This window comes from Ranitomeya variabilis, chromosome 6 (genome assembly GCF_051348905.1).
Source record: "Ranitomeya variabilis isolate aRanVar5 chromosome 6, aRanVar5.hap1, whole genome shotgun sequence".
Classification (NCBI taxonomy): domain Eukaryota; kingdom Metazoa; phylum Chordata; class Amphibia; order Anura; family Dendrobatidae; genus Ranitomeya; species Ranitomeya variabilis.
This window is the reverse complement of record NC_135237.1, coordinates 392,150,402-392,173,731: the sequence shown is the minus strand read 5'-3', so window position 1 is coordinate 392,173,731 and position 23,330 is coordinate 392,150,402. Positions and strand designations below refer to the sequence as shown.

General features: G+C 43.2%; 1 protein-coding gene across 1 annotated transcript in view; it reads right to left on the bottom strand.

Moving 5' to 3' along the window:
• Positions 1–23,330, bottom strand: part of TMX3 (thioredoxin related transmembrane protein 3) — a 79,643-nt gene that overhangs the window by 28,496 nt on the left and 27,817 nt on the right. The window contains exons 6-9 of the mRNA XM_077270113.1: positions 20,245–20,325; positions 18,574–18,673; positions 17,100–17,177; positions 14,483–14,549 (exon numbers count right to left, since the gene is read on the bottom strand). Of these exons, the coding sequence (XP_077126228.1) occupies positions 14,483–14,549; positions 17,100–17,177; positions 18,574–18,673; positions 20,245–20,325 (326 nt within the window). The remainder of the gene's footprint in view (positions 1–14,482; positions 14,550–17,099; positions 17,178–18,573; positions 18,674–20,244; positions 20,326–23,330) is intronic.

Sequence of the window (23,330 nt, the reverse complement as noted above, 5' to 3'; positions counted from 1 at the left end):
GAAGTTTTACTATTTGATTCACTAGAGGTTAAGGAAATGATCAACGAATTGCTTTTACAATTGAAAAGAGAAAAGGAACTTTTGTCCTATTTCCCTGCAATGAAAAATGAATCAGTTTATATCTACCTGTGTAACAAATGGTGTTCAATCTGCACATGTATATGTTATACCTTACTAAACAGTTTAGCAGTATGGGAACTCCTTGGAAAAAGAAACAGATCTCAACTGGACTGAAATAATGACCTTAGGACGTTTACAAAGACTGTGACCTATAAATATGTAACATTGCACATGCACAGAGTGTATTTTTGTGTCAAGTCAGTTTCACATGTAAGGCCTCTTTCACACTTCAGTTGTTTGGCGTCAGTCTAAAACCGTCATTTTCCTCAAATAACGGATCCGTCATTTTTTGTGACGGATCCGTTATTTTCCCCATAGACTTGCATTAGCGACGGATTGTGACGGATGGTCGTCCGTTCCATCCGTCATGCGACGGATCCGTCAAAATTTGGTGGACGTTGTCTAGAGATAGACGGACATTGAAACGTTTTTTGTCAACGCCGAAATGGCGGATAGCGACGGATCCGTCGCGTCCGTCATTCCATAGAATGGCCGCCTATGGGCGACCGATCCATCGCGACCGTCATTTCGGCAGATCCGTCGCCCCAATCCGTTTTTTCAATTGCGCATGCTCCAAAAAGTATATACAACCCCCAAGTAACGGATCCGTCAAAAAAACGGATCCGTTACATCCGTTTTCTCAACAACTGTGACGGATCCGTCGATCAGTCACTATGTCGGAAGTGACTGACGCCAAACAACTGAAGTGTGAAAGAGGCCTTAGATGCTGTTGTCTATAGTGACTACATCATATAAATGGTTAACAGAGTGTGGGGGCTTCCTCTTTATCCCAATTGATGCCCTCAGATCATGACTGTGTGGTCCTGATGTTTGCCATGGCAATTCATGACCAAACAGCGGCCTTAGAGTCTGCCGGCTGTTGTAACCTGTTCAGAAGTTAGCGACATTTAGGTGGTAAAAATACACATTTTTCATTTCTTTCATGCCACTTTGCTTTAATTCCTGAAAAGCACCTGAAGGGTTAATAACCTACTGACAGCAGTTTTCAAAATGTCAGGGGGTGCTGTTTTTAAAATGGTATCACATATGGGGGTTTCCCAATATAAAAAAAATGAAAAATTGCTGCTACATTTTTAAACCTCCTAAAATGCGAACAAACTAAAAGAGCATTTTAAAAATGGTGTTGATGTAAAGCAGACAAGAGGGAAATGTTATTTATTAATGTTTTTCTGTGGTATGACTATCTGGATTAAAGGGATAATCATTCAAAGTTTGAAAATTGCTAATTTTTTATCATTTTTCTCAAATTTCTGATATTTTTTATAAATAAACACAAAACATATTGACCTAAGTTTACCATTATCATAAAGTATAATGTGTCACTAAAAAACAAATCTTAAAATCACTGCGATTTGATGAAGCCTTGTTCCAGAGTTATTTCCACACTGGTCAGATTTTAAAAATGTGGCTCCGTCACTAAGGGGTTAAACCACAGCCTGATGTAGTGGAAAACATAATTCAGCATATGTGGCTTACTAGGACTTCTAATCTCCGAACATAAACTTGTACCTAAAGCATGTAGATCATAATATTACATATGGTCTAGACTTTTGGTGAGCTTTGCGGGGAAGCTATAACATTTTTCAAATGCTCTTTTTACTTAGATGATTCAGCTTTACCCTAAAATAGGAATGTTCCTAGGCCCCAGATATAGTGGCTCAGCAGAGAAAAATTATAGTTACTTACCGATAACGGTATTTCTCTGATCCCATGATGGCACCACGGAGAGAGGGGTCCGCCCCCAGGGACAGGAAACCTACAGGTGAAAAAGGGCGTACCTCTCTCCCACATCAGTTGGTTTACAGAGCCTTTATACAAAACTTCAGCTGCAACTTAATATTTACACAAATTAAGCTTAACAATTTTAACTTAACAGAGGCACCGTGACTAAGCTAACTATTAATACATTATAATGTGCACACCTGTGTGTGAAAAGGGAGGGAATATACGGGTGCCATCATGGGATCAGAGAAATACCGTTATCGGTAAGTAACTATAATTTTCTCTATCCCCATGATGGCACCACAGAGAGATTTGCATAGATTGTAACTCTTAGGGAGGGACCACTGCCTCTAGAACCCTTCGCCCAAATGTGAGATCAGAGGAGGTCAAGTCTAAGCGGTAGTGTTTGAAAAATGTAGACTGGGAAGACCAAGTGGCCGCTCTACATATCTGTTGTATCGAAGCACCAGCTCTCTCCGCCCAGGATGATGCCACTGCTCTGGTTGAGTGAGCTTTTATATTCTCCGGGATGGCCGTCCCGCTGGATGAGTAGGATAGGGCGATGGCATCTCTTATCCACCTCGCTAACGTGGCTTTCGATGCTTTTTGTCCCTTCTGTGGAGCCTGGAAGCAGACAAACAGAGCCCTATCCTTCCTGCACTCCCTAGTGGCTGACAAATATTGGACTAGGCACCTTTTTACATCAAGGGTATGCAGTGTTTTCTCTCCCTCGTTTTTGGGGTTGGGACAAAATGAGGGCAGAGAGATCTCTTGTGTCCTATGAAATTGTGACGCGATTTTAGGGAGGTAAGCCGGGTCAGTTTTTAGAATGACTCTATCGTCGAGAATTTGAGTAAAGGGAGGACACGCGGATAATGCTTGTATGTCGCTGACACGACGGGCCGAGGTTAGGGCCACTAGGAGTGTGGTTTTTAGCGATAGGATCTTTAGGGGTGCGTCTGCCAGGGGTTCAAAGGGAGGTTTGGTTAGTGCGTTTAACACAAGGTTTAGGTCCCATGGAGGGGCATTATGAAGAGGGATAGGCCTTGATCTACCCGAGGCTTTAATGAATCTCATGATCCATCGGTTTCTGGCTAGATCATGATTATACAACGCTCCCAAGGCTGCTACCTGAACCTTCAGAGTACTCGTAGCTAAACCTTTTCCCAATCCCTTCTGCAGGAACTCAAGAATTTTCCCTATTGGGATTTCCCCCGATGGATCTACACCCGATACCGACATAAATTTTTTCCACACTTTCCCGTATATTCTGGTGGTTACGAGTTTCCTACTCTGTAATAGTGTGGACACTAGATTGGGTGAGAAACCTTTATCACTTAATAGCCTCCTTTCAAAAGCCAAGCTGTCATGTGTAGGCTTTTTACACTGGGGTGAAACACTGGGCCCTGGGATAACAAATTCTGAGTGTGTGGTAGAACCCACGGTCTTTCTATGGACATTTTTCTTAACCAAGAAAAACATATTCTACGAGGCCAGACCGGAGCTATTACTATCACTGTTGCTCCCTCCTCCCGGATTTTCCTCAGAACTAGGGGGATGAGGGATATTGGAGGGAACGCGTAGGCGAGGCGATAGTTCCAGGGGATTGTAAGGGCATCCAGAGCTACTGGGCCCCCCCGGGGATCGATTGAGCAGAACATTTTTACTTTCCGGTTTTGACTGTCCGCGAATAGGTCTATTTCTGGCTCTCCCCAACGTTTTACTATCTGGTTGAACACTGATTGTTTTAGCTCCCACTCCCCCTGTTTTAAGCGAGTCCTGCTGAGGAAGTCTGCGGTTTGGTTTTCCGAACCTTTTATGTAGAGAGCTGTTAGGGACTTCAGATTGTGCTCCGCTATGTGAAAGATGGATTGAGTTTCCTCCATCAGTGCTTGCGACCTGGTACCCCCTTGGTGGTTTAGATATGTTACCACCACTTGGTTGTCTGAGAAGATTTTTACGTGGTGGGAGCGAAGGAGTTTTAAAAAGTGTGTCAGGGCGAGCTTTACCGCTAACAGTTCTTTCATGTTTGATGAAGTTAGCTCTTGATTTTTGCTCCAATTCCCTTGTGCCATTTGACCGTCTACATGTGCTCCCCACCCCCAGGGGCTTGCATCCGTCGTTAGGACTTTCTCCGTCGGTAGTGCCCAAGGGACCCCCTTGGTAATATTTACTGGGTCCGCCCACCATTCATGGGAGTGTATCGTAGTTGATGATATACTTAATTGCCCGTCTAAATTTCCACCCAGATATAGGCTTGAATTTAAAGTCTCCCATTGCAGGTCCCGGGTATGACACTGTGCCCACTGTACGGCCGGGATGCAGGCTGTCATGGAGCCCAGCAGGAACATAGCTTTTCTGAGAGTGGTGACTGGGGATGTCGACAACTGCAACACAGCCTGTCATTTTTTGAATCTTCCCCTGAGGAAGATAGCACATTTGTGTGGTTGAGTCCAGGACTATCCCTAAGTACTCCTGTACCTGAGAAGGGACTACTCTGGATTTGGGAAGGTTTAGTAGCCAACCTAGACTCGACAGAGAAGTCATGACCAAATCCAACTGTTGTTTGCAGTGATGGAATGATGTCCCTGCTACCAGGAGGTCGTCCAGATAGGGAACTATCAGGATATTCTGTTCCCGTATGTGAGCCATCACTTCGGACATTATTTTCGTGAATACCCGGGGTGCGATAGCTAACCCAAAGGGGAGGGCCCGAAATTGATAGTGTTTCACTTCCCCCTGGATATTCACTGCTAGTCTGAGATACTTTTGATGATCCCTGTGGATCGGCACATGGTAATATGCATCTCGTAAATCTAGAACAGTCATGAAACACAAGGGAAAGAGTATTTTCACGCAAGATTTTATTGTCTCCATTTTGAAGTGTGGGATTTCGAAGAAACTGTTTAATTTTTTGAGATTTATGATCGTCCTGTACGATCCGTCTGGCTTCCTCCGGAGGAAGAGGGGGGAGTAGAAGCCCATGCCTCTTTCCTGGTGTGGGACTTCCTGTAAAGGCCCCGTCACACATAGCGATTTACCAACGATCACGACCAGCGATACGACCTGGCCGTGATCGTTGGTAAGTCGCTGTGTGGTCGCTGGGGAGCTGTCACACAGACAGCTCTCTCCAGCGACCAACGATCAGGGGAACGACTTCGGCATCGTTGAAACTGTCTTCAACGATGCCGAAGTCCCCCTGCAGCACCCGGGTAACCAGGGTAAACATCGGGTTACTAAGCGCAGGGCCACGCTTAGTAACCCGATGTTTACCCTGGTTACCAAAAAAAACAAACACTACATACTCGCCTTTCGGTGTCCGTCAGGTCCCTTGCCGTCTGCTTCCTGCTCTGACTGAGCCGCCATACAGTGAGAGCAGAGCGCAGCGGTGACGTCACTGCTGTGCTGCGCTCTCACTGTACGGCCGGATCTCAGTCAGAGCAGGAAGCAGACGGCAAGGGACCTGACGGACATCAGATGGGGAGTATGTACTGTTTGTTTTTTTTTACATTTACGCTGGTAACCAGGGTAAACATCGGGTTACTAAGCGCGGCCCTGCGCTTAGTAACCCGATGTTTACCCTGGTTACCAGTGAAGACATCGCTGGATCGGTGTCACACACACCGATTCAGCGATGTCAGCGGGGCCTCAACGACCAAGAAAAGGTCCAGGCCATTCCGACACGACCAGCGATCTCACAGCAGGGGCCTGATCGCTGGTACGTGTCACACATAGCGAGATCGCTACTGAGGTCGCTGTTGCGTCACAAAACTAGTGACTCAGCAGCGATCTCGCTAGCGATCTCGCTATGTGAGACGGGGCCTTTAGACTCCCTTCTGGATTAAGCTTAAAATTTCTTCCTAGAGAGCTGACTGTTCTTGTGATTGTCTCTGTGGTGTTACCATAAAGGAGTTGTTTAGGTGAACACGGAATTTTAGATTGAGCCCTTCTCGTATTATGCCTCATATCTAGGGACTGTTTGAAATTTTTTCCCAGGCAGGAAGAAAACCGGCTAGTCTCCCACCGACCCGGGGAATACCTTCATTGAGTTTTCTTATTATCGGGAGTGGTTTTGTTGAAAAAAACCCCTCTGTTCTTATTTCTCTTGTCTTCCCATGCCTCTTTGTTCCCTTTCGGAGGTCTCCTCCGCATGAACTTTCTATTCCGAAAGGGACGCCTGTAAGACTGGTTGGGGAATCCAGGGAAAGATTTTTTCTTATCCCCGGCTTTGTCGAGGATATCGTCTAGCGTTGAACCGAACAAGAATTCGCCTTCGCAAGGTATTGAGCATAGTCTCGTTTTCGTTTGCAGATCCCCTGGCCAGCATTTTAGCCACAGGGCACGTCTTGCGGCGTTTGAGAAGGCGGCTGACCTGGCTGCTAGTCTAACTGAATTTACGGATGCGTCAGCCAAAAAGGCTGCTGCACCTTTCATTACAGACACCGATTTTTGAATTGTCTCTCTTGAGACTTTCCCCTTTAATTGAGAATCCAAATGCTCGAGCCACACCATTAGGGCGCGGGCCGTGCAGGTGGCCGCGATGGCTGGTTTTAGTCTACCCCCTGCAGCTTCCCAGGAGTTTTTTAAGAAAGTCTCGGCTTTTTTGTCCATTGGGTCTTTTAAGGTACCCATGTCCTCAAAGGGCAGGGCAAACTTTTTAGAGGCCTTTGCTATGGCCACATCTAATTTTGGTGCCTTACTCCAGGATGAGCAGGCTGGGTCGTCGAAAGGGTACTTCCTTTTGGGAGTCAGGAGAGCTTTTTTGTCTGGCTTTTTCCACTCTCTTTATTAGAGAGTGAATTTTCTCGTTTATTGGTAATGCTCTTCTTTTCTTTTGTTCCAGACCGCTGAACATTATGTCCTGCGCTGTTCTTTTAGGCCGTTCATCTACCAGCCCCATTGTCGTTCTGACGGCTTTCACTAAGGCATCTGTCTCCTCGATAGGGAAGCAACTGCGCCCCCCCTCTGAGGATACTGAAGAGGTGTCAGAGGCTGATGAACCATTTGAGTCAGATAGCTCGCTTTCTGACTCGTCTACACTAGATTCAGGGAACCCATGACTTGCTTTGTGTTTTTTCTTTGTGGTTTTAATGCTTTTAAGGGCACTCTCCACTTGACTTTTTATTAATGACTTAAGATCTGAGGCAAATGCTGGGGTTTCCTCCTGAATCGTCTTTTTTATGCAAGTGCTGCACAGTCTCTTCTCCCAGGAGGAAGGCAGCTCCTCTGAACATATAGCACAAACTCTGTGCTTTGTTTTGCCTGTACATTTCCTTCCCTAGGAAAAAAGAGTAACCCCGTATTAAATTCAGCGCTTTCACGTAGATCACTCACCCCCTGTGGATCAGAGATACCGTCTCAGGCCTGGGGACTGTGTCCGCTGGATTCGTCGCCGGCCGTGTGGTCTTTGCAGAGCCCCGGCTGCGTTGTGACTCTGAGCGTCCGCTGCTGCTGCGCTGTAAGGAGGAAGAGTTCCCCTTGCGCTGATGCTGTGAGTGCTGGCGCCGCTGCACCTGCGCTTGCTCAGGGGATAGCTGGACGACTTCCTGCACATCCTGCTGCTCGTTCTCACTCATAGTGGCCTCCGCACTGTTTGGTGCACAGGGGATTTGAATTTGCCACACTTTCTCGCTTGCTGAGCGTTCTTTTAATAGGTTGTGCCGGCGACGCCGGAAGTGGCGATCTGCGCATGCGCCCGCCTGACTTCCGGTTCTCCTGGATCGCCGGCCCCACATGGGGGAAGATATGAACTGGGAAGCCTGCGCGCGCGCGCTAGCGTTCCGTTTGTCGGCGCCTGCCCTGGTCCGGGCGGTAATGGCACCGGTGTCTCCGCGGTCCCACTGCATCCAGTCACTTCCTCCCAGATTTTGTCTGGGACTTATGGAAAGGCAGCCGCCGCTACCTCCATGCTGTGGTATAGGGCTCTTTTGGTGACCGCCGCCACCCGCTCCTTTCTACCCCCCTTTTTTTTTTTTTCTTCTTTTTGTGGGGAAGGCAGACTTGATACTTTCACTGCCTCCCCCCCCACTCACCCATGAGGCCCGTCGACCCCTGTGGTGGTGCTTCAGGGAAAGGAGAAAAGAGGGAGAGAAAACCGCTCGACCCAGCCGTGACAGGGCGCCCCCTATCAAGAATTGACTGGACCAGCCCCTGGAATCCCACGAAGAATCCTTCAGGTACGTGCTGTAGGTTCCCCGTCAGGGACAGGAAACCAACTGATGTGGGAGAGAGGTACGCCCTTTTTCACCTGTAGGTTTCCTGTCCCTGGGGGCGGACCCCTCTCTCCGTGGTGCCATCATGGGGATAGAGAAAAAAAGTGTTGCTGTTAACCCCTTACTGACATCAGACGGGATAGTACGTCCGATGTCAGCTCCCCTGCTTTGATGCAGGGCTCCGCGGTGAGCCCGCATCAAAGCCGGTGCCCGCAATAGCGGCGGGTGAAATCGCGATTCACCTGCCGCTATTAACTAGTTAAATGCCGCTGTCAAATGCAGACAGCGGCATTTAACTACCGCATCCGGCCGGGCGGCCGGAAATGACGGCATCGCCGACCCCCGTCACATGATCGGAGGTCGGCGATGCTTGTCCATTGTAACCATAGAGGTCCTTGAGACCTCTATGGTTACTGATCGCCGGTAGCTGTGAGCGCCACCCTGTGGTCGGCGCTCACAGCACACCTGATTTTCTATTACATAGCAGCAAACAGCAGATCGCTGCTATGTAGCAGAGGCGATTGTGCTGTGCCTGCTTCTAGCCTCCCATGGAGGCTATTGAAGCATGGCAAAAGTTTAAAAAAAAAGTTTAAAAAAAATGTGAAAAAAATAAAAAAAATATTAAAGTTTAAATCACCCCCCTTTCGCCCCATTCAAAATAAATCAATAAAAAAAAAAATCAAATCTACACATATTTGGTATCGCCACGTTCAGAATCGCCCGATATATCAATAAAAAAAAAAGCATTAACCTGATCGCTAAACGGCGTAACGAGAAAAAAAATCGAAACGCCAGAATTACGTTTTTTTGGTCGCCGCGACATAGCATTAAAATGCAATAACGGGCGATCAAAAGAACGTATCTGCACCGAATTGGAATCATTAAAAACACCAGCTCGGCACGCAAAAAATAAGCCCTCAACCGACCCCAGATCATGAAAAATGGAGACGCTACGAGTATCGGAAAATGGTGCAATTTATTTATTTATTTATTTATTTTTTAGCAAAGTTTGGAATTTTTTTTTCACCACTTAGGTAAAAAATAACCTAGGCATGTTAGGTGTCTATGAACTCGTACTGACCTGGAGAATCATAATGGCCGGTCAGTTTTAGCATTTAGTGAACCTAGCAAAAAAGCCAAGCAAAAAACAAGTGTCGGATTGCACTTTTTTTGCAATTTCACCGCACTTGGAATTTTTTTCCCGTTTTCTAGTACACGACATGGTAAAACCAATGATGTCGTTCAAAAGTACAACTCATCCCGCAAAAAATAAGCTCTCACATGGCCAAATTGACGGAAAAATAAAAAAGTTATGGTTCTGGGAAGGAGGGGAGTGAAAAACGAACACGGAAAAACGAAAAATCCCACGGTCATGAAGGGGTTAATTGCATCCCTGATGGCCTGTTCCAACAATCTTTTGAGATCTTTGTGATAGCTCTGCCGATAAGTAAAGCATGTGAAGTAAAGAAAGAAGAAATGTACAAACTGTCCTTCAATAGGCTTGTGGGATGCCAGGATTCAAGCTTACATGTATTACTAAATAATGCCAGATAGCATTTCACACAAAAGGGCTTGATTCTTTAATACTTGCATTTCATACAACAGTTAATGATCAGCGTGCAGGAGTAAGGCGGCCGAATGTCACTTAGGCTACTTTCACACTAGCGTCGGTACGGGGCTGTCGCCATGCGTCGGCCCGACGTACCGACGCACGTTGTGAAATAAATGCACAACGGGGGGCAGCGGATGCCCCATTGTGATGTCCGGGGAGGAGGGGGTGGAGTTTCGGCCACGCATGTGCGGTTGAAAATTGCGGACGCGACGCACAAAAAAAAGTTACATGGAACACTTTTTTGTGCCGATGGTCCGCCAAAACAAGACGCAACCGTCACACGACGGATGCGACGTGTGGCAATCCGTCGCTAATGTAAGTCTATGGAGAAAAAAACGCATCCTGCAGGCAACTTTGCAGGATGCGTTTTTTCTCCAAACCGACACATTGCGACGCACGTCACACAACGCTAGTGTGAAACTAGCCTTAGTGAATGTTAGTAAAAGGAAAGTGAAAGGAAATCTGAAACTGAGGCAGCCTTTATTTTTTCCAGGCTTATTCTTTTGAAATGTCATCAATATCAGATCGTCAACAGCGGCTGAGTAATCAGTATCTTAAGAACGGAAAATCCCCTTAAAGTATACCTGTCGTTTTAATATTTACTTCATAAACCAATAGTACACATGGTAAAGGGAAAGTCTTCACTGAATACAGATTTACCTCAGAATAGAGAATTTTGATAATGACTGATCAATTCAGGCAAAGAAGAAGATCTCTCTGATAACATATTACAAAGTTACTTATTTTCATCAGAGAGCTCGGCTTAGGTCTCTGCCAGGACTGATCAGTCATTAACAAAATACTCAATTCTGAGGTAAATCTGTATTCAGTGAAGACTTTCCCATTACCAAGTGTACTATCGATTTATGAAATAAAAATGTAAATGTTACTCTAACTTCTTTTGTCACTCAGAAAATATTATTTTTCCAGTAGGTTTTCGTTCATTTAAATGGTTACTGTTAATAAAAAAACAAACAAACAACTCAGTAAAAACAAACCCCTTTTCGACATCGGGAGTAATAGTACACCAATGTCGCACTCCCCATGTTTGGTGTGTGCTCCAGAGGTGAGCCTGTACCTTTCCGGACACATGTCAGCTGATCTATACAGCTGACATGTGCCTGCTGATCTATACAGCTGACATGTGCCTGCTGATCTATACAGCTGACATGTGCCTGCTGATCTATACAGCTGACAAGTGCCTGCAACTGCCGCGGGTGGAATCGCGATCCACTCGTGGCTGTTAATTGCCGCTGTCAATATCTGACAGCAGCATTTAAGTTGCTCATACCAAAATCGCATCACTAATCCCACCCATCAGTGACCTCACCAAAACATCAGAATTATGTTTTTTTGGTAGCTGCTACATTGCAATAAAATGCAATAAAGGGCGATCAAAAGGTATTCAGGTTACAGAGGCAGATATTCAGGTAGCGCTATAGCTATTTGGATATGCACTTATCCAAAGCTATTCGATCAAACCTAGTTAAAACCAATTGTGTCATTCAAAAGTACAACTCGGCCCGCAAAAAACAAGACATCACATGGCCATATTGACCAAAAACCAAATAAGTTACTGCTTTGGGAAGAAGGGGAGCAAAAAAGGAAAAAAGCAAAAACAAAAATACCTTTGGTCGTGAAGGGGTTAAAGAGGTTGTCCGGTACTTTTATACTGATGGCCTATCCAATATCAGATCGAGGGGGTGCGACACTCGGCACAACAGCCAATCAGCTGTTCTTGGTAACAGAAGTAACAGGATATGCTCCGCTGCAGAGTTACGTCAACTGTATAGTGGGTGTAGCGGCATACTGCAGATCCACCCGTATGATTTCGACCACTAAACAGTTGACGGAGCTGTGTTATTTCTCTTCGCAACTGAGAACATCCAACCACCTCTGGCACAGCTGATCTTGATGACCTATACTATCGATAAGACGTTAATATAAAAGTACCATCTCACCCCAGTAATAATACAAGCGAATATGATAAATTTGTAAAACATCAGAAAAATCTGCTTTCACCACTTAAGAGTCACCACTTCTCCTTCCTCTATGGTTTAAAATGGATTATTCACTCTGACAAATAGCTAAAATCTGTCTAGTCGATAAGAGATGGATTTCCAACTCATTGAGGTTTCAAATCATCACAATCCATTAAAATCTATGGCAAAGGATAAACAGATGGGGAGAGACATGCAGATAGATCATGCTGTAGCTTTCTGGTAAATGTTGTATCACACCCCAAAGCTGGATGTACAGCTACACTGCACAGTACTATTCATCATGTTTCTGCTACTTTTGAACCTGTGCAAAATTGAGACCGGTGTGTAAGAATGCTATGTCTGTGTTTACTTTATATCAAAGACTTCATAGCACCAAGACTCTTTCCAAAAATTCAGTGACAACCGAAAAAAATAGAGCTAGACCATGCAGAAAGGAATACTGGGGAAAATGTAGGTTATAAGTCACATAATGGCTGGGAGCTGAGCTATTCACACAAAATACAACTGCAAAAGGGCAGAAAGATGAAGACACTTCCCCCGAAGAAGCTACAGATGTTGGTGGCGATACGCGCGGGGTCTGCTCCTCCATAAGATTCTCGTAAACCTCTTCTTACCTTGATACCAGAAGGTCTGATTTCCGACTGTTTTCTACAGATGCAATTTACTATAAGAAGCGTCTCCTTGCTGCTAACATGCTTTATTGTGCAGCTGATACCTTCTTATAGGGTCATCTGACTCGGTAATACCACTTAGCTTATACCGGCTGCACTTGTGCATCTTGTGGCTGTTTGTATGTTCCAAACCGCATTCTTTCCATCCGCCAAGGTGTCAGGCTATAGCATGGTGCTGGGAATAGGGGCTTTATGTCTACAGGTTGGCAGTATAAGTCCTTAAAATATTTTTTCTATTCATTGTGCATTAATGGGTTTATTGGCACACTAATTCAGCACGGTTGTATCCATATTTCTCTAACTGGTATTTTGTTCAAACTTTTGGTGCTTTAACCATTTCATGCGAGCCACGTATTACTTGCTTGCCAAGGGAAACTAGTGGAGGATTGTTATTGCCACATTATGGGCATAGCACATCAGCTAACCATGTTTTTGGTTTTTTTAACCCCTTCATGACCTTGGGATTTTCTGTTTTTCCGTGTTCGTTTTTCGCTCCCCTCCTTCCCAACTTTTTATTTTTCCGTCAATATGGCCTTGTGAGGGCTTATTTTTTGCGGAACGAGCTTTACTTTTGAGCACCATCATTGGTTTTGCCATGTCATGTACTAGAAAACGGGAAAAAAATTCCAAGTGCGGTGAAATTGCAAAAAAAGTGCAATCCCACACTTGTTTTTTGTTTGGCTTTTTTGCTAGGTTCACTAAATGCTAAAACTAACCTGCCATTATGATTCTCCAGGTCATTACGAGTTCATAGACACCAAACATGTCTAGGTTATTTTTTATCTACGTGGTGAAAAGAATTCCAAACTTTGCTAAAGAAAAAAAAAAGCGCCATTTTCCGATACCCGTAGCGTCTCCATTTTTCATGATCTGGGGTTGGGTGAGGGCTTATTTTTTGAGCGCCGAGCTGGAGTTTTTAATGATACCATTTTGGTGCAGATACGTTCTTTTGATCGCCCGTTATTGCATTTTAATGAAATGTCACGGTGACCAAAAAAATGTAATTCTGGCGTTTCTAATTTTTTTCTCGGTGCGCCATTTTTAGCGATCAGGTTAATCCTTTTTTTTTTTTAAATTGATAGATCGGGTGATTCTGAACGCGGCGATACCAAATATGTGTAGGTTTGATTTTTTTTTTTATTGCTTTATTTTGAATGGGGTGAAAGGGGGGTGATTTAAACTTTTATATATATTTTTTCTTTTTCATATTTTTTTAAACATTTTGTTTTATTACTTTTGCCATGCTTCAATAGCCTCCATGGGAGGCTAGAAGCTGGCACAACTGGATTGGCTCAGCTACATAGGAGCGATTATCAGATCGCTCCTATGTAGATGAATTACAGGCTTGCTATGAGTGCCGACCACAGGGTGGCGCTCACAGCAAACCGGCATTAGCAACCATAGAGGTCTCATGGAGACCTCTGGTCTCTATGCCGACGCATCGCTGACCCCCGATCATGTGACGGGGGTCGGCAATGCGCTCATTTCTGGCCCGATGGCTGGAAGCGGTAGTTAAATGCTGCTGTTAAATGCCGCTTTCAGCGTTTGACAGCGGCATTTAACTAGTTAATAGCGGCGGGTGGATCACGATTCCACCCGTCGCTATTGTGGGCACATGTCAGCCGTTCAAAACAGCTGACATGTCCAGGCTTTGATGCGGGCTCACCGCCGGAGCCCTGCATCAAAGAGGGGAATCTGACCTCGGACGTACTATCCTGTCCGAGGTCAGAAAGAGGTTAAATGTTTTTATTAGCCTGTCTAATGTGTTGTTGTTACCATTTCATAAAATTGATATATCTTTTGCTAATTATTGGGTGTCCCCTGCCTTTAAGCATGCATCTTTCTGCCCTTTTGCTAGTTAGCATGCTCTATGAAATCCCCGCTTGGCAGTGTCCTCCGTATCTAATCCCAATTCAGACAAAACACCTTATTATTAAACGTCACATGAAACAACAGGTTTAAAACAAATGTATTCAAAACTTAATCTTCATCAGCAAAATATATAAACCTCCTTTTTAATATACTGGATTGACCACAATGTTCCTGTATGATTTATTTGGTATATAAAATGGTCTCAACAGTAACAGATATGGCATACTAAATAAATAAAAAACAACTTACCATCATATACAAAATAAGTGGAGTCCTTAAACACCAAGACGGCAGGGACCTCATTCAGAGTGACGTACTAAGAAGAAGAAGAGAAAAAGGGGGAGATAAAGTAATGCCATGTAACGCAACCCAGGCAGACAGCTTTATTAGCCGGTGTACCTCAAACATTAGAATACCTGTAGCTTGCAGGTTCTACCTGTAAAATGTGAACAAGATTTTATAACAATACTTCAGCATTTAAAGTGTTAAAAGTTTTGTAGGAACTTAATCCTTTTCTACCAGCCGAATGAGCGGTAAATACCTGTTCAGTGACGGGAAAGATGAATGAGTGAGAGAGATGCAGAAGACGTTATTTCCCCCAATTTCAGCTATTTATTACATTATTATGACTAGTGATGAGCGAATATACTCGTTACTCGAGATTTCCCGAGCACGCTCGGGGGTCCTCCGAGTATTTTTTAGTGCTCGGAGATTTAGTTTTTATTGCCGCAGCTGAGTGATTTACATCTGTTAGCCAGCATAAGTACATGTGGGGGTTACCAGGGTCAATGATTATATTTATTACAATTTATGGAATGAAAATGGTAAGACCACAGGGACCGGTTTGAGAGGGCTAACCCTTACCCCCTCTTCTGGAGAACAATACAGGGAATATGACAGAAACTAGACACAGAAAAGAGTTAACCCACTTATACAAAAAGGTGAGGAGACAGAAAATATTCTTACTCAAGGGGGTGGCATCGAAAGAAGAAGAGGCAATTAGGGAATGGAGCACACTAGCATTAAATGGGGAGGAGGCGAAAGGGGAGAGGTTACCTTTGCAGGCTCCACTAAGGGAACAAGAGTAGGTGGGCGCTTCACAGGTGGGCTTTGTATGTATAAGGAACACTTAGCCCATGCGTATCTGGATAAATCACCTTCAGTAATTGCGAACTGGTGGTTTCCTGGTTTTGAGCAGCAGTTTTGTACAAGCCGCTCTCCACAGGTGGGATCCTTCTTAAGACAGAGCTCCTCTGACCAATCAAGGAATTCAACAGCCCTACTCCCACCAATGGTAGCACAGCAATGCTGTGGGGGGGTGGCAAAATTCCATTTTCGATTCTCAGAAAAATCAGAACGTGCATCATTAAGGAGATCATAAAAGAGCAAATTTTCCCTTCTGATCCCAAGTGCCAATAGACTGAATCAACATTTGGAAGAAAAATTTTACACATTTACATAAATAATTAGATTTAAAAGTATTTATTTTTTTAAATGAAAATAGTGATTTTCTGATGTGACCAACTCTGAGGCAAAGTCTCACTGACGAATCCCATGTCATAGCATTATAGAATGGAGGAGTTGGAAGGGACCTCCTGGGTCATCTGGTCCAACCCCCTGCTCAATGCTAGAAGATTCACTAAATCATCCCAGACAGGTGTCTGTCCAGCCTCTGTGTGAAGACTTCCATTGAAGGAGAACTCACCACCTCTAGTGGCAGCCTGTTCCACTCATTGATCACCCTAACTGTTAAAATGTTTTCTCTAATATCTAATCTGTGTCTCCTCTCATTCAGTTTCATCCCATTGATTCTAGTGTTTCCTTGTGCAAATGAGAATAAAGATGATCCTCCTACAATGTGACAGCCCTTGAGATATTTGTACACCGCTATTAAGTCTCCTCTCAGTCTTCTTTTTTGCAAGCTAAACCTTCCCAAATCCTGTAAACGTTCCTCGTAAGACATGGTTTGCAGACCGGTCATCATTCTGGTCGCTCTTCTCTGAACTTGCTCCAGTTTGTTGCTACCATCCGTGAAGTAATTGAGGTGCCTATGAGTTCCCGTGACTGTGCACCTATGACAACTCTACCTGCCATTCATAAGAGACCTTGATGTTTTACAAATACTGCAATACTAATGGTATGGTGAACAGATGATTGCAGGTTCAAATCACCAAGGGCATCTTAAAAACAAAATAAAAAATTGTTTTCAAAAATCTAAAATTAGAATCCCCTACTTAAAAAAAAAAAAAAAAAAACATTTGCATCCCTGTATTCTTAAAAAAATCAGTTCAACGAAAATATAAAATTAATTAACCAGATTGGTATACAATAGTCATCAGAACTACTGCTTTTCGGTTGTCGCAACCCCGCAAAAAATCAAATGGGAATCACTAAGTGATAGAAGCATTTGGTATCTCTGTAAATGTGCGGACCTGGAGAATCATATTGACAAGTCACTTTTACCATACAACAAACAGAAAAAAGAGAAGCAAAAACTCCGTTTAAGAAATAGCAATTTTTTCCCCACTTTCACTGCACTTGGAATTTTTTTTTTTTACCGTTTTCCAATACGTTTAATGGTACAATGAATGGCGCCCACATAAAGCAAGCCCTCAAACGGCTATGTGGATGGATAATGAAAAGAAAAGTTATGGCTCTTGGAAGCAAAAAAGAGGAAAAAAACTGCAAATCTATATAGTCGGGAAGGAGTTAATAGTTATGGTAATGAATACCTGTCTAATCTATAGATTGAAATTTTACTCCAATCGGAGGGCGTTTTACATGGAACAGCTTTTGACCATTTTTCCTGTGTGGATCATTTATATACTTTTATATTACTTTACTAACCACTATAGTAAATGGTTACCTCGGGCAAGACCTCTTCTGAAGCAGAAAAGAAGTAGGTATATACAATAAGTTCAGACGCAACTTCAATGAATTTTTCCTGTGAAAAGAAATATTTTCAAATAATAAGCAAGAAAAGAAAAAAAATGTCAACTATATTTCTAATACAAAAATGTAAGAAAAAAAAATTCTTCACCCAAAAAATAAAACTTTCCAACTTCGGTGTAAATGCTCATGGTTATAAAGGCACCACTCCATTAGAACTGATGAGGCGGCTGGCCGAGTACACGAGAATTATACTAATGTAGTATTGTATTGTATCAGTCTAATGAAAAGTAGAAAGTGTACATATTAAAAGGGAATCTGCCAGTAAAGCAACCCTCCAGACCAGATAAATGTCAGACAGGTCTTTGAAATCCATGGGATGTCTTTATATCTTTTGTTGCCATTTATATGCAAATGAGAAGTTAAGTGCTCTAGTTGGGCCAGAGCACTTAGGGTATGTGCACACGTCAGGATTTCTTGCAGAAATTTTCCTGACAAAAAAAAACGGAAATTTCTGCCAGAAATCCGCATGCGTTTTTTTTTCGCGTTTTTTGACGCGTTTTTTTTGCTTTTTTTCCCAGATGCATAGAATTGCGGGAAAAACGCCGAAAATCCGCAAAATTAATGAACATGCTCATTTTTTTACCGCGATGTGTTTTTTTCGCGCAAAAAAACGCATCCATGTGCACAAAACATGCAGAATGCATTCTAAATGATAGAATGCATAATGCATGCGTTTTTAGTGAGGTTTTATAGCGTTCTGAGCGCGAAAAAACACGAAAAAACCTGAACGTGTGCACATAGCCTTAAACCTATACAACCCAAGGTTGCCTGCCCCTCCATCACCAGCCTCTTCAGCTTGACCGATAGCTCACTATCTGCATGACATCAAGGACCAGGCAAGGAAATCCACTAAAGAGGTTGGTGTTGGGTGGAGAAAAAACCTCAGGAGTCAGTGGCTTGTTAACTCTCTGGGTGTGATGGAGCACTTAACTTCCATTTTCATACAAATGAAAGCGTCAAAGGTGTCGGTGGATTTACATTTCAAAAACCTGCATGCTCCTATATGAGGTGGGTGGGGAGGGGTGGTGAGCGAGGCTATTGATTTTATTTACAGATTCTCTTTAAAGCGAACCTGACAGCTGATCCACAGGCAGCAGGTATCAGACCCTGGCTGTATGATCTCTGCTACTTAAGTTCAACTCTGAAACATTGCAACGTTTCAGATGGAAACAGTAGTAGAGGTAATAAAAAAAACTGTAAAAACCCTCCGGGGACAGAGCCACACGGGAGACTAGGTGAACAGGAAGGTCTTTGGCGGCATCTCCCCTCTACAGATTCTCCTGCCAACACATCAGTGTTTTACAGCAGAATTTTTTAGCACATACCACAAGACACTTAAAAAGATTGGTAGTTCTTCTCTAACAAAACTAAAAACTACCATGACTCACCTTCAGGGTTGATTCAACACCGACATACACGAACAGCACACGATGACGTTTTTGGACGTGATCAAACATCTGCTGGCTTGGGAGCGGTCGGATTAATGGCCTTAAATAGAGAAATATATGACGGAAGATAAATTACCGAACTCAGATTTACCATTAGACCACCAAACTACAGCACAATGAACAGAAACAAGGGGGATAAATTAGTAAGAACTGATAAACGGAGGTGTTAAATACAGGCCTCTTTAGACAAAAAGTCTGGGAGGGTCTGCTCCTTGCGGGATGAGCTGTAGTTTTGAATGACACCATGCAAATTACCATATAATGTACTGAAAAACAAGAAGAAACTCTACCTGCTGTGAAATGGTGAATAGAAAAATGCAAATAAGCAATGATTTGGGGGTTTAATTTTTACAGCGTTCATTGTAAAAATTACATTGAAATAAAAAAAACAACTTTATTTTAGTACTGAAGACTAAGAACACAGCAGTTGTTCGAAACGCGTTCAGCCGTCCATGGCTGCTCCCTAGCTATTTTGCAGGTCATTTGTAAGCCCTAGTTCCAATTTTTAAATGTTTGAATAAAGTATTTTTTGATATTTTACATCCTGGAGCTGGATTCCTACATTTTTCTTCTCAAACCCAATAGTATTGCATTGTACAATAGACGATCTCCTACGAAGCCAAGCCATAGGCAGGTGTTCATAGTTGATTTCACATGGCAGACATGAGGTTTTCAGAAGGCCCCTAGGTGCCATATCACCTGATTTACACCCTATGATCATATCACGCGGGGTTAGAGGTGACAGCTGCCACCTTGGACACTTAAATGCCGCTGTCACACTTGACAAAGTGGTTAAACTGATGCGATCGGAGCGAGCAGTAGGGTGGCAGATCTCTTGATACTTTAAGAGCTTTTCTTTGTACATAGCCTAGCACCATTTGATAAGTAGTGCCACTCAGTACTTAATTGCCCCACTGCTATAGATTTAGACATCTAGAAGACGGAGCCATTTTTCTCTTGTTACTTCCGCTTCTATTTTTCCTCCTTGCCTTAAAAAAAGCCTTATTTTAAACATAGCTCTATGAGGGCTTGCATTTTTTTTTGGGTGTGACAAGTCATCAACGTCTGGTCAACCGGGGACCGTCACCCGGCACCCCCGCTGATCAGGTGACATTTGGCGTCGGCAGCGGCCACCAGCAAGAAGTACTTACTTGCGAAGCTGGCAGACTACTTGTAGTGGCCGGGGCTTATTCCTGCACATCAACCTCCCATTGATATGAATAGAAGGCGGATGTGTAGTACCATGCAGTGGCCACTACAAGTAGACGGCCAGCTCCGCGGGTAAGTACTTCTTGCCGGTAGCCACCGCAACCGGAAGCAGGTGATCAGCGAGGTGCTAGGTGTCGGATCCCGGCCTATGAGACATCGATGATCTATAAGGATAGGCCATCAATGTAAAAGTAGTGGACAACCTCTTTAAGGCCACCTCATCCAAGTTTATATTAACTAAATACACAATAGAGGATTAGGATTACATCTCTTCAAGCATATAAAAAGGAAGAAACTATTATAAATGTAACTACTTGTAGCTACAAATTGCATTTCATATTGGGCATCTAAAAATTCAGCTAGAATCAGAAGTGTTACATATTCAGTACATCGCACACTTACCCAGCAACTCGATTTGCAAATTCAACAATATCCTCCTTAGTTCTAGGACCCCGATAATTGTAGGCCATATCAGCTTTTAACCTGTGCATTAAAAATAATCATAATGAGTAATAATAAAATGTGTCAGAATGGATACAAAGCCATGTTACTGAATACAGGTACAGGTGCTTCTCACAAAATTAGAATATCTTCAAACAGTTAATTTCAGTTCTTCCATACAAAAAGTGAAACATTATATAGAGTCATTAAAAACAGAGTGATCCATTTCAAGTGTTTATTTCTGTTAATGTTGATGATTATGGCTTACAGCCAATGAAAATTCAAAAGTCACTATCTCAGTAAATTAGAATAATTAACCAAAAAACACCTGCAAAGGCTTTCTAAGCATTTAAAAAGGTCCCTTAGTCTGTTTCAGTAGGCTTCACAATCATGGGGAAGACTGCTGATTTGACAGATGTCCAGAAGGCAGTCATTGACACACTCCACAAGGAAGGTAAGCCACAAAAGGTCATTGCTAACAAGGTTGGCTGTTCACAGAGTGCTGTATCCAAGTATGTTAATGGAAAGTTGAGTGGAAGGAAACAGTGTGGTAGAAAAAGGTGCACAAGCAACCGGGCTAACCACAGCCTGGAAAGGATTGTTAAGAAAAGGCCATTCAAAAATTTGAGGGAGATTCACAAGGAGTGGACTGCTGCTGGAGTTATTGCTTCAAGAGCCACACACACAGACATATCCACAACATGGGTTACAAGTGTTGAATTCCTTCTGTCAAGACACACATGACCAATAGACAACAACAGAAGCGTCTTTTCTGAGCAAAGGAGAAAAAGAACTGGACTGTTTGTTGCTCAGTGGTCCCAGGTGTTGTTTTCAGATGAAAGTAAATTTTGCATTTCATTTGGAAATCAAGGTCCCAGAGTCTGGAGGAAGAGTGGAGACGCACACAATACAAGCTGATTGAGGTCTTGTGTGAAGTTTCCACAATCAGTGATGGTTTCGGGATCCATGTCATCTGCTGGTATAGGTACACTGTGTTTTACCAAGATCAAAGTCAGTGCAGCCATCTTCTAGGAAATTTTAGAGCACTTCATGCTTCCCGGAGATAGACATTTAATTCTCCAGCAGGACTTGGCACCTGTCCACACTGCTAAAAGTACCAATACCTGGTGTAAAAACAACAGTATCACTGTGCTTGATTGGCCAGCAAACTCGCCTGACCTTAACCCCATAGAGAATCTATGGGATATTGTAAAGAGGAAGATGAGAGACACCAGACCCAACAATGCAGATGAGCTGAAGGCTGCTATCAAAGCAACCTGGGCTTCCATAACACCTCAGCAGTGCCACAGACTGATCGCCTCCATGCCACGCCGCATTGATGCAGTAATTGATGCAAAAGGAGCTCCGACCAAGTATTGAGTGCATTTACTGAACATACATTACGGTAGGCCAACATTTCAGATTTTCTATCCTCGCCTACTGTATTCTCACCCATCCCTTGTAGATTGTGAGCCTTCGCGGGCAGGGTCCTCTCTCCTCCTGTACCAGTTATGACTTGTATTGTTTAAGATTATTGTACTTATTTTTATGTATACCCCTCCTTACATATAAAGTGCCATGGAATAAATGGCGCTATAACAATAAATAATAATAATAAAAAATTTTCAAGCTGGTGTTATAAAGTATTCTAATTTATTGAGATAATGACCTTTGGGTTTTCATTCAGAAATAAACACTAGAAATAGATCACTCTGTTTGTAATGACTCTATATAACATGAGTTTCATTTTTTGCATTGAAGAACTGAAATTAACTTTTTGCCGATATTCTAATTTAGTGAGAAGCACTTGAACATACATACGCATATAAAGGTCCATGCCTAGGTCCATGAATGGCGGTAAGTACATGGGTCACAAAACAGGTGAGAGAAACTGGCTTAACCCCTTCACGACATGCCCCGTACTAGTACGGCCCATGTCGTGTCTCACTCTTTGATGTGGGCTCCGGCGCTGAGCCAACATCAAAGTCGCGACATGTCAGCTGTTATGTACAGCTGACATGTGCGCGCAATAGCGGCAGGTGGAATCGCGATCCACCTGCCGCTAGTAACCAATTAAATGCTGCTGTCAAACACTGACAGCGGCATTTAACTACCGCTTCCGGCCGCGCGGACAGAAATGAGCGATGCGTCAGGATAGTAACCATAGAGGTCCTTGAGACCTCTATGGTTACTGATGCCGGCTAGCTGTGAGCGTCACCCTGTGGTTGGAGCTCATAGCAAGCCTGCAATTCAGCTATATAGCAGCAATCTGATGATCCCTGCTATGTAGCAGAGCTGATCCAGTTGTGCCAGCTGTGTTTTAAATAATATGAAAAAAAAAAAATATATATAAAAGTTTAAATCATGCCCCCTTTTGCCCCATCCAAAATAAAACTAAATATGTGTGTGTGTGATTTTTTGTTTTTATTGTATCGCCGCGTTCACAATTGCCCGATCTATCAATAAAAAAAATGGATTAACCTGATCGCTAAACAGCATAGCGAGAAAAATATTTGAAACGCCAGAATTACATTTTTTTGGTCACGGCGACATTGTATTAAAATGCAATAACGGGCGATCAAAAGAACGAATCTGCACAAAAGTGGTATCAATAAAAATGTCATCTCGGCACACAAAAAATAAGCCCTCCCCCGACCCCAGATCACAAAAAATGGAGACGCTATGGGTATTGGAAAATGGCACAATTTTTTTTTTTTCTTTAGCAAAGTTTTTAATTTTTTTTCACCACTTAGATAAAAAATAACCTAGACATGTTTGGTGTCTATGAACTCGTAATGACCTAGAGAATCACAATGGCAGGTCAGTTTTAGCATTTAGTGAACCTAACAAAAAAGCCAAACAAAAAACAAGTGTGGGATTGCACTTTTTTGCACTTTCACCACACTTGGAATTTTTTTCCCGTTTTCTACTACAAGACATGGTAAAACCAATGATGTCGTTCAAAAGTACAACTCGTCCCGCAAAAAAACAAGGCCCTCACATGGCCATATTGACAGAAAAATAAAAAGTTATGGCTCTGGGAAGGA